At 54.7% G+C, this 14,583-nt stretch overlaps 1 protein-coding gene across 2 annotated transcripts in view; it reads left to right on the top strand.

Annotated features, from left to right (window-relative positions):
• The window catches only part of NIN (ninein), a 60,801-nt gene that overhangs the window by 10,297 nt on the left and 35,921 nt on the right, over positions 1-14,583 (top strand). For both annotated transcript variants that reach the window (XM_075712495.1, XM_075712496.1), the window contains exons 3-5: positions 5,323-5,492; positions 11,543-11,582; positions 13,610-13,800. In XM_075712495.1, coding sequence (XP_075568610.1) covers positions 5,323-5,492; positions 11,543-11,582; positions 13,610-13,800 — 401 coding nt within the window. The remainder of the gene's footprint in view (positions 1-5,322; positions 5,493-11,542; positions 11,583-13,609; positions 13,801-14,583) is intronic.

A 14,583-nucleotide genomic window follows, 5' to 3' on the forward strand; every position in this document is an offset into this window, starting at 1 on the left:
AGGGCAGCCGGCGTGGCTGCAGCGCAGGCTGGCTCGGGGAGGGCAGCTCAGCACAGGGCGCCCATGGGTGACGGAGCAGCCCGTGGGGTCACAGCAGCACCCACGGGTGGGGGGCGAGGAACCAAAACTGCCGTGGGATGCAAAAGCAGCTCCTGCAGAAGCAGCTGACGGGGGTTTCCCCATTTTGGGGGGGAAGCAGCAGGTGGGAGAGGCACTCAGGCTTGCAGAGAGCAGCTGATTTTTTTTTTTTTTTTTTTTTTTAATTTTTTCTTGGCAAAGCAGCTAAATTCCCTTTCCAAAGGGAAGATTGGCAGGGAGGCTGGTTCTGGCGGGCTGCAGGCACCTTGCCTGGGAAGCAGTCCCGAAAAGCGAGGCAAGGCAGAGCTCCGGGCGCTGCCGTCGCCAGCTCTGTCCCCTCGAGGACTTTGGTGTGGGGACACAGACCCAGCTGCGAACCGGAGCATCGGCCAGCCGGGCAAACCCCAGCTCCGCCGGGATGTGGCGTGGCTGGGCAGCGGAAAGGGGGAGACCCCAGGAAAAGCAGAAAAAGGCCTGAATGTGGCTTAAAATAGCGCTTATTTTAGTGGTTATTTTAGCTCCTGCATGCAGGAGCGTGGCTGCCGGGGAGACCCGGCAACCCCAGCAGCACCTCGGGCCTTTGCAGAGCTGCCTGACAAAGGTGCGGGTAAATTGCAGCCCGAATTTATTTGGGTTTTGGTGCTCTGGAGGGATGCTGCTGCGGGGCCGGGGGCTGAGCCCGTGGCTGCTGGGAGCCCCGTGGGACCCGCGCCGGGTGCTGCCGCCGCCGATGCTCTTTGTCCATGGGTCACTGTAGCAGTGCGGGGGGGCTGGGGACAATAAAACAGATTTAAGGGGGGGCAGAGAAAAAAAAAAAATCAGTTACTCCTCCAATTCTCTCCCCCATCCCATCGGGGCAGGGGGAGTGAGTGAGCGGCTGCGTGGTGCTGAGCTGCTGGCTGGGGCTCAACCACGACAGTGGGCATTTAGAGGGGGAAAAAAAAAAAAATCAGGCTTTTTTTCCTCCCCGTTACAGTAAATAAAAAGTCAGCTCTGTGCGTTGGAAGCCCGGATAGGTAGGGATTAGCAGGGTGGAGTGCAGGATTATGGGAACACCCAGGACAAATTAAAGAGCAGCTCGATGCCGTCCTCCGTGCAGTCACAAGGAGCTGTTGGGTTTTTTTTTTTTTTTTCTTCCCAGCACATAGAATCATAGAATGGTTTAGGTTGGAAAAGACCTTTAAGATCATCCAGTCCAACCATTAACCTAACACTGCCAAGTCCACCACTAAACCAGTTAAGGGGAGAGGAGCAATTTCATGTTTCCTGGCTTGGTGGCTGGATTATTTTTTAATGAAAGTAAAAACTAGGAATCATTAAGGTTGGAAAGGACCTCTGAGATCATCAACCCAGCACCCCCATGCCCACTAAACCAAAGTGCCACCTCTGCCCGTTTTTTGAACGGGATTAGGATTTAGCAGATCCTAGCTGTGATGTGTTTTGCCCAGCAGCAGGCTGTCTGCTGCCGCGGAGAGGATCCCTCCCCTCCAAATCTTAAGCGGCAAAGAAATTAATTTCGCCTCTCAACGACAGGCTGGCGGGGCGAGGGTCTTCCTCCTCTAAACCCCCTTTTGTCTGCGCTCGATAGCTTTGATGCTGGGCCCAGGAAAATGCAGCTCGCCATTGAGGGGAGCCCCCCCTCCTCCTCCCCAGCGTCTGAGGGCAGAGCAGGATTTTGAAATGACTTATCTAGCGCAGAAAGGCAGAAAATCAAGCGTAAATCTCTAAGCATGGAGAACGTTGAACTGCCGAGATGGACAGGGCGGGGAGCGAGCTGGGGAAGCGATGGCTTCTGTCTGCAGCGCTTAAATCGGGGGGTTTCTTGTGAAATGCAGATTTAGTTGGAGTTTTTGTTTTTTGTTTTTTTTTTTTTCCAGGGGTATTTTGGGGGCCACAACCTGGCCCGGGCACAGGGCAGGAAGGCAAGAGGCTTGCTCTCTCGGCGGCTCCCGCTCCCACCCCGCGGCCGGGGGCAGGTCAGACCCCAGCGTCTAATTCGGCACCAGCTCCGGCGCGTGTGTTTTACTAAGCCGGCGCGTTGCCGAGGGCTGTAGCAAGCAGGGAGGGTTCGACCTATTTTCTTTTTTCTCTTTTTTTTCCCCTTTCTTGGTGGCTTGTCAGCCGCACAGTGGCGAGGGTCTATGAGGAGCAGCGTCTCGCCCCGCTGTGCTTGCGGAAGGGGATACCAGAGGTGAGACTCGAGCAAGAGCAGCCTCCCCTCGGTGTTCAATGCCGGGATATATTTTACAGTGTTTGGGGTAAATAGCACACAGGGTTGTCTCATGTGCATCTGTCTCATGGGAAGCATTGATTTTTGACATCTCCCTCCTGTTTCCTTATGTGCCTTTGAAAGCGCGTGTGGATTGAGCAGCTCTTCCCACCCTTCCTCATTGGTTTTGGCTGGAAAAGGAGAAACTCATAGAATGGTTTAGGTTGGAGAAGACCTTTAAGATCATCCAGTCCAACCATTAGCCTAACACTGCCAACTCCACCACTAAACCAATTAAGGGGAGAGCGGCAACCCCACGCCTCCTGGCTTGGTGGCTGGATCATTTATAAAGAAAGTAAACTCGGTTCAGTTCGTTGGCGAACTTTCTGCGTTCGGGGAGCACGGGTCGCTGCTTCGTGCTGGCACGTGTGCCCCGCTCTGCCTAAATGCTGGGGACGGTGGGAGCATCGAGGGCGCTGGGTGCTGTGCTGGGGGTTGGGGTTGGGAAAGCAGGAGGGCAGAGGGGCTTGGAGGACGCTGCGCGTATGGGAGGTATCCGTGCGTGCCCGGTCCGGAGGTGATGGTGCGTGGGGCTTTCTGCAAAGGAGATGGGTCCGTGCTCCCAGGGATGGGGCTGCAGGACGCAGTCCCTCACGCCGGCGCGGTGCCCGTGGCCCCGTAACACGAGGGCTTTGTTCCGCACCGTGCACCGGCAGCCAACGGCACGAAGGTGCGCAGGGGCTTGCCGGGGAAGAGCTGTAACCCAGCGGTAACCAAAGCACCCTGGCTCTGGAAACGGGATTTCAGGGTGCCTGAGCTGGGATCCCTCAGGAGCTGGGCTCAGGCACAGCCTGTTTCCAAGTCGGAGCTTTGCAAGGCGGGAGCAAACTTTCTGCTCTTCTCAAACTGTGCAGGGTCGCCTTTCCCTCCTAGGGATGTTCTCAGGCTTCCCAATTTTTTTAATTGCAAAGGAAAAACAAGCACACCCAGGTGCTCAGACTGAAGAGGAGAAGGAGAAATCAGCTGCCAGCCTCCAAATGCTTAAAAAGCAAAAGTGGGGAGACGCTGCCATTTCCCCGCTTGCCGTTCAAGCGCTTGCAGGGTGGCATGGCAAAGGCGCCCGTGTTTCCATATGCAGCTGGATTTGCAGCTGCAGCAGCGGTTAAACACGCTGTCGGGGTTGGGGGGGTGGGAACAGGACTCTTCTGAGCATTGGGAAATCCAGAAGGAAATTAAGCCATAGCTTCATTATTGCTAAATTACGGCTTCTTTTCCCCCTGCATCTTTCCAAAGACAGATGGGCGCGGAGGTGCGTTTCTGTCTTAGAGGAGGAAAAATTATTTATCAAAAAGAAAAAAAAAAAAAAAGGAACCAAATCCAAAGCCCCCCCAGCCCTCTTCTGCAAGGGCGGGGGAGATGGCAGGGAGAAAATAAATGGGTGAATGAGTAGCCACAAATATTAGCATTTCAGAGAGAGCTGCTCGATGGAGATTGTTCACCACCGGGCAGGCTTTAATAGGAGTGATAAGGTTTGCTTTTGTTCTCGGGCTCTTACTTAATCAGCCTGTCTCATTGCGATTTTTCTATCGGCGCACTTCATCACACAACTTTCATGTGCGAGTCCCAGCTGCAGCAAATCTTGTTAAAATGGCCTTGTTCAAACACGGGCGCCGGGTTTGTTCCCTAGAGCTGCAATATGGATGGATGGAGTGCAAGGCTGGAGGAATCAAAGGACTCCTAGTCCTGTGTATTTTATAATTCATTGCATAGCTAAGTTGCAGAATATTTTTCCTCTAACAAGCTTGAAGCCTTCTTCCATATCTGAAGGCATATTATCCAAGGAGGCATTTGGGCAGCGGGGTTTAGAGACCCGCTGCTTTCTGTGTACCCTTTGTCAATGATTGAACAGCTTCCCTGCTCCTTATTAGTATTGCACTCTTGCATTTATTTTGTACCAGAGCGCTCCGCAAATAAAATTTTTAAAAGGCTGCCGCTCTCGGCGCTGCCTCGGCACGCTGCAAGTGGCAGAAAATAAAGATGATCGAGTCCTGGGGGGGTTTCGATGGTAAGGTTAGCAAACACTGAAACAAAGCGTCGCGGAGAGCCTTTCCCTAATTGAATCCCTGGTTAATTTGGTCATCCGTTTAATTTGCCCCTTGCTGCAGACGTTGGATGATTCTCACTGAAAATAGCCTAAAATGTGCTTTTTTTTTTTTTTTTGTATTTTGATCCCTGTCCGGGTGTGCTCCCAGATAATTCAGTCCCCGAAGGCAGGAGCTTGCTGCGGGAAGCTGGAGCTGGGGAATGCGAGCAGAGCCCCCCTGTAATTAGATGACGACTCCAAAGGGTTATTTAGATCTTGCAGTTGGCATTAGTTGCACAGCACAAGCTGGGACCTGCCCTGCCGTCGCCCCGATCAGCTGCTCGTGTCTGCCCCCGGGAGATGTTTGCCTCCAAACTTGCCCAATTTTTTTTTTCCGCTCGCCCGGTTGTTTTCACACTTTTAATCTAGCTGTGTTTTTTTTTTTTTTTTTTTTGTGTGTGTGTCACCAAAAGCGAGTCGCTCAGGTGTCTGCGTAATCTGGAGACTTGAGCTGCTCAAGTGCTACGCTGTCCCTAATTAAACCTGCCCATGGCTGGTAACGAAGATTAGTGCAAGGAGAGACCGAATTGACTTCCCATCCAAGGCTGCATTTATAAGGTTGAGGGGTTTTTCCCCATCTTGTTAACTAAGCAAGCTTGATTTGGGAATTGGGGAAGGGTGAGCAAGATGGAGCCCTGATTCCGCTTTGCAACAGCCTTTTTTTTTTTTTTTTTTTTTTGGAGCAGGACCAATTCCAACCCGTCAGGCCTGATGCCATGGTGAGGGTAGCGGTGCTGGAAAGGAGCAGCCCCGCTGGCCCCTGCCCAGGGGGAACAGTGGCGGCAATTTGCTGCTCGAAACACTGCAACCAAACCAGCCCTGCATGCTGTGACCCAGGAGCCGGATCTGCAAAAATCGTATTACCGATGCGCTTTGCTCTTCCATTTCACAGATTCTTCCCCCGAAGCCCAGCCCAAGTACATCAAAGGCGGCAAACGCTACGGCCGGCGGTCCCTGCCGGAGTTCCAGGAGTCGGTGGAGGACTTTGCCGAGGTGACCGTCATCGAGCCGCTGAGCGAGGAAGTGCATCCCCCGCACAGAGCTCCCAGTGGCTGCGAGGAGGTGAGCGGGAAGGGGCCGGGCGCCGGGGTAGGCTGTACCCCCCAAACGTCCCCGCGCCATCCGAAGGTGGTTTGGATGTCCTCGGGGTCGTCCCGGCGAAGGTGATGGGCGCCTTCCTCGCCTGTCCCCAGGGATCAGCCGTGCCAGGCGGCACCTCCCTTGCTCCAGCCCCAAATTCCCGCCCGCAGGCAGGCTGCCACGGGAAGCCGGGGAGGAGCAGGGCGCGCGCGGCGGCATGGTGACGTGCACCGGGCCAGCAATTAAGCGAGGGCTGTAACGCTGTCTTTATGGCTAACGAAGTGTGGGCTGGGAGCTAAGCGAGCAGAAGAACGTCCTCATCCCTTAGCTCGTCTGCAAAAACCTGGCTGTGGCTCCAGCGCTCTCCGGTAGAGGGGATGGGGAAGAAGCGGGGGGAGCGGCGGAGCTCCGCAGCAGGCAGCTGCCATGGGACGGTGCCCTAAATCCAGAGCCACCAGCTCCTCTGGTCAGCCCTCTGCATTTTATTTTCCCAGTAAACAGCTTGTGTGCTCCTGCATGGAAGGAAAAGGCTGGCCGCCCCGGGAGCTGCACGGCTCTTGACAGCCCCTGTGTTCCATGTATGCCTGTACGTACGCTTCCTCAAAAATCCAGACATTTTTTTCCCCCCTTGGTTTTGTGATCCAGACTAGTGGTGCTCTGTGCTGGTGCTTTCAACCCCAGAACCTCCTCTTGCTTCTCCAGAACAGAAAAGGTGACGAGTGGTCGGGTTCGGTGGCGTGCGTTAGCATACGGCCGCAGCAGCATTTCCCCGGTGCAGGGCTCGTTCCAGCCTGCCCCGGTTTGCCAAGTATTGTCGATTCAGTGCGGCGTGTTCAGGAGCGCGCGGTGGGAGTTTGCCAGCGGGAAGGAGAAATGCTGCCGCTTTCTGCCCTCCTCTGTCTCCTGGCTTCACTTGTGCTTTCCTAGAGGTGGGGGGGGAGGGTTCTGCAGCCACCTGCATAGGGGGATGCCCACCCCTGCATGGGGAAGCAAGGGAGAAATTTCCAATTCCCACATTTCCGGTGTTATTCCTATGCAGCTGAGCTTAAAAATAAATAAAAATACTCCAAGAAAAGCTCTTCCACCAGAGCCAGCTGCTTTACCCTGTTCTTGGTAACCTTTGCTCACCGCCACGGGGATGCTCATCCATCTCCTGGTGCCGGCCACATGGGCTGCCCTGACCTTGAAATCAATGTTAATCTGCCCACGATCCCCAGGGAAGCGATGCCCTCGATAGAAGAGGCCACTCTAATCTTACTCCTCTGTTTTAGCTGTCAAGGAGGTGTAAAAGGCTGGTCTATTAACAAGGTCAGTCAATTAACTCAACCGGTACGTAACCACGTTGTGCTTCCCGTTGGCTGCATCAGTCTCCTGGGGGGATCTCTTGTTGCATCTTTTGGGGTGGATGGGCTGATTAATTCTCTTGCAACTTGAGAAAAACCAGGCTAAATTTGTAAAATCCCTAGTCTCCATCTTTATCTACCAGCATTACTCTTGCGTCTAAAAGAAGATCCTTTTGGTATGCAGAGAAATGAGTCTCTTGAAGGCATTGGGGGTCCCAGGGCTGAAATGCAGGGCGGTGTTGGGGACTCCTGAAGCATTGACTTCTTGGGGCTCGGCACAACTAGCAGCCTTTGCCCAGGTTTCTCCTGCTGCGCATATAAACGCGCTGCTGCCTGCGCTCCGCGAGCCTGCCTCCAGCCCAGGGTGTTTTGCCGGCCTGAGAACTGGGGCAGTGCGGCTTAATTGGTGCTTGCTTTCAACCGGCGCCAATTAAAAGGGCTCAGGCTCTGTCTGAGAAGCTTCCTTCCCTTTCTTGTCTCTGTAAACGAGAGGAGAGGCTGGAGGGCTGGTCGGTGCGTGGGATCGGCTGCCCGAAGAGGCTCTTCCACCTCGGTGCCTGGTGGCTTTCCAAGCACCGCTGGACAACGTCATGAGCAGTTGGGTCTGAATTCAGCGTTGACCCTGCCATGAGCAGAGGGTGGTGCAGGGATCCCGAGGTTCCCTCTGACCCGTGTGAGTTTGTCCCCACGGATGCTACTAGCGGGTGATGAGACACGAGTGGCTCTGGCAGCCTTATGGATGTGTTGCTAATGGAGCGGCAGCCGTGAAAGCACCTAGAAATGCAACGTGAGAGCTTGCGGTGGTCAAAGCTGTGCATCTCTGGCTGTCGCTTGAGCTTGTTTCTCCTAAACTCTTGATACAGGTGATGGGTCTCGTTGGGCTTTCAAGCCCATGGCAGCTGAGAGCTGGCTCGGTGTGCCTGGGAAGGGCCGTGCCCTTGCTTTTGTTTCCTTTTCACCTTGCGTTACACCTGATGATGATCTCTGCAACGGCGGCGGTGGTGCAAGGTGGGGACGGGGAGCAGGTTTGGTGGCCATGGGGTACCAACCCCAAGCTGGTGGTAGGCCAGCAGCACCCTTTGGCTCATGGGTCCCCAGCAGCGCAGCCCTGGGTACACAGCCAGACGTGGCCAGTCTTCAGGCCATGCTGGCTTCCAAACCGCAGCGTAGGGCATCTGCCATCTCCCCTTCCCCAGCTGCTGGCTCTGCTCTGGGAAGGGTCCCTCCTACTTGCAGGTTGTAGAAACTGCTGTCGTGTCCCAGCTTTGTCCCTTCAGTGCCTGCTGAAGCCACTCACTCCCCAGACATCTGCGTTTGCTTCTGCGTAGAGAGGTTCCCAGCATGGCACGGCCTCTCGGAACAAAACCATCTGGGAGGGTCAGGCTGAAACTCTTTGCGTTCAGGTCCTCGGTGTACAAATGTGAGGCTCCCAAAGCGCAACTGTCCTGTAAAGCCAGGATGTGCAGATAACAGCTCAGGATAGCGCTTGCTCCCTACAAAAGCGCATTATTGATGTGACTGGTGCTTTGCAGCTGAAGGCAAATGGCAAAGCAAGGTGCGGACATTTGCTGTCTTTCCGGGGTCTCCGCTCTGGCTGCTCAGACCAGGGAGCTGATCTCTGGGCCACCATGCAGGGTGGGAAAAATGGGGGCCATCAGCATCGGTGCGAAGGCTCACCTTGCCGCGTGCAAAGCAGAACAGGCTCAGCGTGCGCTCCCGATCGTCATTTTAATTAGCAATATATTCTGGCAGAGAACAAAGGTCTGTCTCGCTGAAGCAGATGGCAGGGGGGAGAGGTTGCTGCCTTATTATGGGGAGAGGCCACCGCGAGCAAACGGCACAGGCTGCAGATGCTCGCCCGGGCCCCGGGCTGGAGGGCGGCGAGCATTGAAAGCCGTGGCCATCTGCTCCTCAGCCCGGCCGAGCACGCGCCTGCCCAAATAATAATGCATTCCCGGGACCGCCGCTCCCGCGCGCGGCCCGCCTCCGCGTGTGACCCGCATCCAGCTGTAGCACCGCCGGGGCCGGGGAAACAATGCCGTGCCTGACATCGGGATGCGCCGGCCCCCCGCGCCCACCCCGGTCCCCCTTTGTCCTCCCGCCGGCGGTGGTCGACCCCAAGCCCCCGCCGCACAAAGGGACCCCCTCGCCCTCCGCAGCGGGGCCCCGGCACGGGGAGAGAGGTCACGCGAGCTCCGGTGGCAGTGGGTTACCAGCCCGCAGCCCCCCGCTACATTCAGCCTCTTCAGGTTGTTGGTATTTATGGAGTTACCGTGTGCTTGGAGTTACCCAAACCACGGTTTGGGGTTCTTGGTCTTGAGGCAAGTCCTTGAAGTGAGAGGTTCTGGTGCTAAATGGTGGTGTTTTGGTGTTCAAAAAATGTGTAGACGCAGCACTTTGGGACATGGTTTAGTAGGCGTTGGGTTGATGGTTGGACTGATGATCTTAGAGATCCTTTCTAACCTTAGTGATTCCTAGTTTTTACTTTCATTAAAAAATAATCCAGCCACCAAGCCAGGAAACATCAAATTAATTATTCCTCTGCCCTTAATTGGTTTAGTGGTGGAGTTGGTAGTGTTAAGTTAACGGTTGGACTGGATGATCTTAAAGGTCTTTTCCAACCTAAACCATTCTATGATTCTATGATTAAATGGCTTAGATCTGATTCAGTATAAAAATATATATGTTGCTTATGCAAAAAGACTTGGACCCAGCAGTGGACCTCCCTTCTGAGCATCACTGCCCAGATTCCCCTCAGTGCTCCCCCAAGGACAAGGATGAGTGGCTGCAGGGTGGGAGCTCTGTCTGGCACCCAAGAATCCTTCTCCCAGCACCAAGTTGGCCTTTGCATATGTACGGGCACTTATGGGCTGGGCTGGTGTCAACTCATGCGTTTTTTGGGAAGGCGGGCTGTTTTCTGCCTTTGCAGATGGTAATTTGATGGTACCTGTTGCCTCAGCTCCTGCTTTTTGTGTGCTTGGTCTGATGGTTTAGCAGGCAAACCAGGAATCTGCCACCCTAACACCTCGATGGTGGTGCTAGCTGGACTGCACTTTTTGGGGCCAAAATCCGCAGCTTTCTAGTGCAGTATTACACATGTTCTTGGCTTTGTCCAGAACATCCAGCAGAGCCGCAGGTTTCAGCCCTGCCTGTGACCTGCCTCTGCCAGGCTGATTTCTGCCTGCAGCCTGCCTGGGAAGGCAAAGGTTAAGCTCCCCTCTCCATCCGAGGCTCTCCCCGATCCCTGCCCTGTGACTGGCCCCAAAAGCAGAGGGGTCCATCGAGATGCCGCAGGTCCTCGCCTGGTCCAGGAGATGAAACGGGAGCGAGCAGCAGAGCTAAAAAAAGTCCAGTGACCTAATCCAGTTTCCATGGTAACATTGTAGATTAATGGCTTTTAGCTGTAATCTGAATGAGACGTATTGAACTTTTATATGATGATTTAGAGCCTCTTTATGCCCTGGGTGACTTTGACTTCAAATCCATCAGTCACGTGCATGCAGAAGTATCCACTTGTAATGGTGGAGAAGTAACATCTGCCGACGGCTGCTGCTAAACCAGAAGTTAACATCGCCGAGCGTCGTAAATACCCTCGGCTGGTACAAGGGTGGTAGACAAGGCAACGTGTAGTACATGGGGAAATCATTTTGAACAACGTACTTCTGCCCTGCTCCCGGTGCCGCCTGATGTGGTGTTGCCACAGAGGAAGCGGGATGGCTTAAGACCAGCAACAAGTATGTTTGCTTTTGGGTTTTTTTTTTTTTTTTTTTTTCCCCTCTAGCTAGCTCAGCAGAGAGCTTGTTGGCAGCGCGGCTCCGTCTCCTGACCTAGAGCTACAGTTAGCGGAGGTGTTTCGGAGTGGGCTTGGCTGAGCGCCCTCGAGCTCTGCAGGCAGACGGGTGCCCCTTCTCAAAAGGGAAAGCATAAAGCAGCACAAGCTTCAGTTCCCAAATCGCACGTGCCCTGGAAGCGGATGCGCCTGTCGCGCTCATGGGTTCACTGCGGCTTCGTTACCCGCTGTGGATGCGCGTTCCCCGGTGCCCGGGACGCCTGGGCTTTGCGGCTGGCGTGGGTGACGCGCGATCGGCCGCGGAGGGGAGCGGGGCTGTGGGATGCTGTTGTGCCACGCCGGTTTCTGTCGACCCGTGACGGGGATGCTCGAGGCTCAACGCGTGCTGCGCTCGTGTCCCAGCTTGCGGGCTGGCTGCACACGAGCCCTGTGGGCTGCAGGTAGCCGTTCTGCGATGGGAAAATAGGGTGCTGGAGGGAAAGGATAACCCAAACTCAGACGGTGCCTATGTGCAGCTCATGTTCTTCCCTGCATCCTCATCATCTTGACCATCGATACCTCTAAGACAAGCAGCGTGGTTTGCTTGGAGGGCAAATCTCTCCCTCCCTCCCCATCAACCTGCCGGACTCCGATCGGTCACCTCTCGTGGCTCATTTGTGGGGCTGTAGGCATCTTTTGCTGCAGCTGTGGCTTATCCCCACCGAAGCACCTTGCGTGCCAGAAACAGGCAGCATCAAAGAGCCGTGGGTTGCCAGCCGAGCCCGTGGGGAGCGGGGAGATGAAAGCCTGGTGGCGTTGCTGGAGCCCTGTAGCTCGTTTGATGCTGATAGCAGAGTCTCTTTCATACGGGTGATGTCTTGCAACAGTAATAACCCGGGAACCTTTTGTTTTCTCCCCAGCGCTGGAAGACACGAGACAGCGAGGAGTACGAGGCCGAGGGTAAGAGCAAACAGCTACACTTGGATGGGCTTATTCCCTTTTCAGCTTTGAAGATGAATCGGAGGAGCGCTTTCAGACTGTCCCAGGCCAGCTGGCTGTGCTGAGCAGCCCCAGCCCGGCGCAGTGCAGAGCTCGGGAAGGTGTGCACTGGGCAAGCGAGCCCCGAGCTGGGAACGAAAGCTAAAGCGGGGCTCCTTGGAGGGCACAGTCTTGTGCCTTACCCTCCCTGCCCAATTTTCTTCCTCCTGTCCAGTGCAGAGGCTGCTCTGCTGCAGGTGCTCCCTGGCCCCAGCACCCCCAGAGCAGTGGCCGGGGCTGGTCCTGGTCCCCACTCCCGCCCGGGGGGCTGTGGGGCCGCTGGCTGTAGCGGAGCACGGTAGGCACTAGATGTCAGCACGGACCGGTCATTAAATGGTTCCTAATTATCCGGTAAGGCAGAGCGGGGTGACCCCCAGGGTGCCGAGAGGGTCCCCGTCCCGCACGGCAGCAGCTCGGGGGCTGAGCAGGGACAGCAGCGGGACACGTCCCGCTTTGCTCTGGGATGTGGCCAGAGATTTTTCTACCGCTGGTTCAGGCAGGGATGCTCGAGGGGGACCCCGCAACGTTAGCCAACAGTGTCGCAGCGAGCTGCTCCTGTCGCCGGGCTGGCAGGCTTTGGCACTCACCCGCAGCACAGCCCGCAGCACGCACAGATGTGTTTATAACTAAGCCACGCGACTTTCGATTGCTTCAACACCTCAGCTGCTCTCTATTCCCTACCCTGTCCAACGAGACCAAATTTTTTGCTCCAAAAGCCACTTTTCCAGCCCCGGGATGAGGTAGCAGATGCGAGGAGGTGGGTTTGCAGCTGAGCAGGCTCTGACTGTTTTGTGTCTAGTGGCTCTGTGAGCTGTTCCAGCTGGGTGAGACTGCACTCCAGGCTTTGCTGGAGGTAGAGGAAATGTGTTTGTCTGAAGGCTATTGGGTTTTTTCCCCTCCCCTGAAAGGGTGTTTGGAAGCACTTAGATCAAAACATACCCTACGGTTTACAATCAAAGGGGATGGGAGTTTAGGCAGTGCCACCTGGGGGGTGACATTTGTGGAGACAGGCAACCACTGAAGTTCTTGACCTGGTCAAGGTATATACGGATATGCAATTTGCTCAGTCATAGAATCATAGAATCATTTCGGTTGAAAACTACCTTAAGATCATCCAGCCCAACCATTGGCCTAACACTACCAAGTCCAACACTAAGCCAGTTAAGGGCAGAGGAATAATTAATTTCATGTTTCCTGGCTTGGTGGCTGGATTAGTTTTAATGGAAGTAAAACTAGGAATCACTAAGGTTGGAACGGATCTCTAAGATCATCAGCCCAACCATCATCCCAACACTCCCATGCCCACTAAACCATGTCCCAAAGTGCCACCTCTGCCCGTTTTTTGAACCCCTCCAGGGATGGGGACCCCACCACCTCTCTGGGCAGCCTCTTCCAACGCTTGACCACTCTTTCCATGAAGAAATTTCTCCTAATATCCAATCTAAACCTCCCCTGGCGCAGCTTGAGGCCATTTCCTCTTGTGCTATCAGTCCTCTCCCTTGATCTCATAACTGCCCAGAAGAGGAAGGTCCCTTCTCTACCCATGCCAGCGGCCGAGGCGGCAGGGCTGTGCTTCCCCTGGCCACCAGCCCACACTGGCCATGGGACTCATCTCCCCGGAGATCCTCCTGGCCGTGGTCGTGGCTGCAGCTCACCCTGCGCCTGGATGCGGGGTTCCCTCGCCTGCGGTGGCACGTGCGAGTTGAAAGCTGAGCAGGATCTGCTCCTTCTGGTAGAGTCCGATAGCTACGCTGGTGCCGGTAGCTGTACCCCCAAATTACAGGTGTGTTCTGTGCAGGATGAGGTAAGGCAAATGGACCCGTGGGGTCTGATGAGCAAGGGGGGAAGGTCTGCCGCTGCAGCAGCGAGTCCCCTGTGATGTGCAAAACCCCCGGGTCTTTTGGTGGTCACTCATGGGCAGAAAGCAGAGCAGTTTCCCCCGTTTCCAGGGCAGCTGCGCTTCTGGAACCCAGATGACCTGAACGCCTCCCCCGGAGCATCGCTGCCCACCCCGGACTGGATAGAGGAGAAACTGCAGGAGGTCTGCGAGCACCTCGGCATCACCAGGGACGGCCACCTGAACCGGAAAAAGCTCATCTCCATTTGTGAGCAGTATGGGCTCCAAATGGTGGCCGGGGAGGTGAGTGGCCGTGTACGGACCCACTCGTACCACCGCACGCGCCTGGGTTTTAGCGCGGCCCCCGCAAAGGCTGTCCTGCGGTGGACCGCAAGCCTAAAGCACAAGTGCTGGTTAACAGGCTGCTACTTGGAAAGCCATTTTCAGCTCCAGCTCGCGGCTTTCCAGCGAGTTTGTTGGTGTCGAACCCTCAGACGTGGGAGGCTGCTCTAGTAGAAGGCAGCTGCCAGCCTTCCTGACACCGTGGCGTGCGTGTCTTCTCATGCAATCACAGGGTAAAGTGGAATTTAAAAACATATCCTAGATTCCAGGCATGTCTCCTTAATCCCAGAAATCTTCTAGCTAGACAGTAAATACGGGTTCAAATATTCATAGATGGTTGCTTTTGACTTTGAGAAGGCCTGCGGGCAGTTTCTGTCCTCCAGGAAGAATCCACAAGAAAATTATTTCTCTATCAAAAAAGTCTCTTGTCAATTTAGGATATAGTTTTAGGAAAAAATCAGACTGTTTTGCACCTTAAAATAACATGGCTTGTAATCATTTCCTTCATAAAACGTGTTTCTGAGCAGGTATTCCTTTGCAGCATTTGCAACAAAATGTTTTCAGGATATTAGGGCAGAAAACAGAAAAAATGTACTGTAGACAAAGCAACGGTGAGGGACTAATCTTAACATCTCTGGTCCTAATAAGGTTTGTCTTGCTTTTCAGAAAGCAGACTGCCCTGAAGCATGAAACAGATTTATTATAACCTTGCAGTGTCTTACTGTGGTTTTTTGCCTGGTCACT

This window comes from Pelecanus crispus, chromosome 6 (assembly GCF_030463565.1).
Source record: "Pelecanus crispus isolate bPelCri1 chromosome 6, bPelCri1.pri, whole genome shotgun sequence".
Taxonomy (NCBI): Eukaryota; Metazoa; Chordata; class Aves; order Pelecaniformes; family Pelecanidae; genus Pelecanus; species Pelecanus crispus.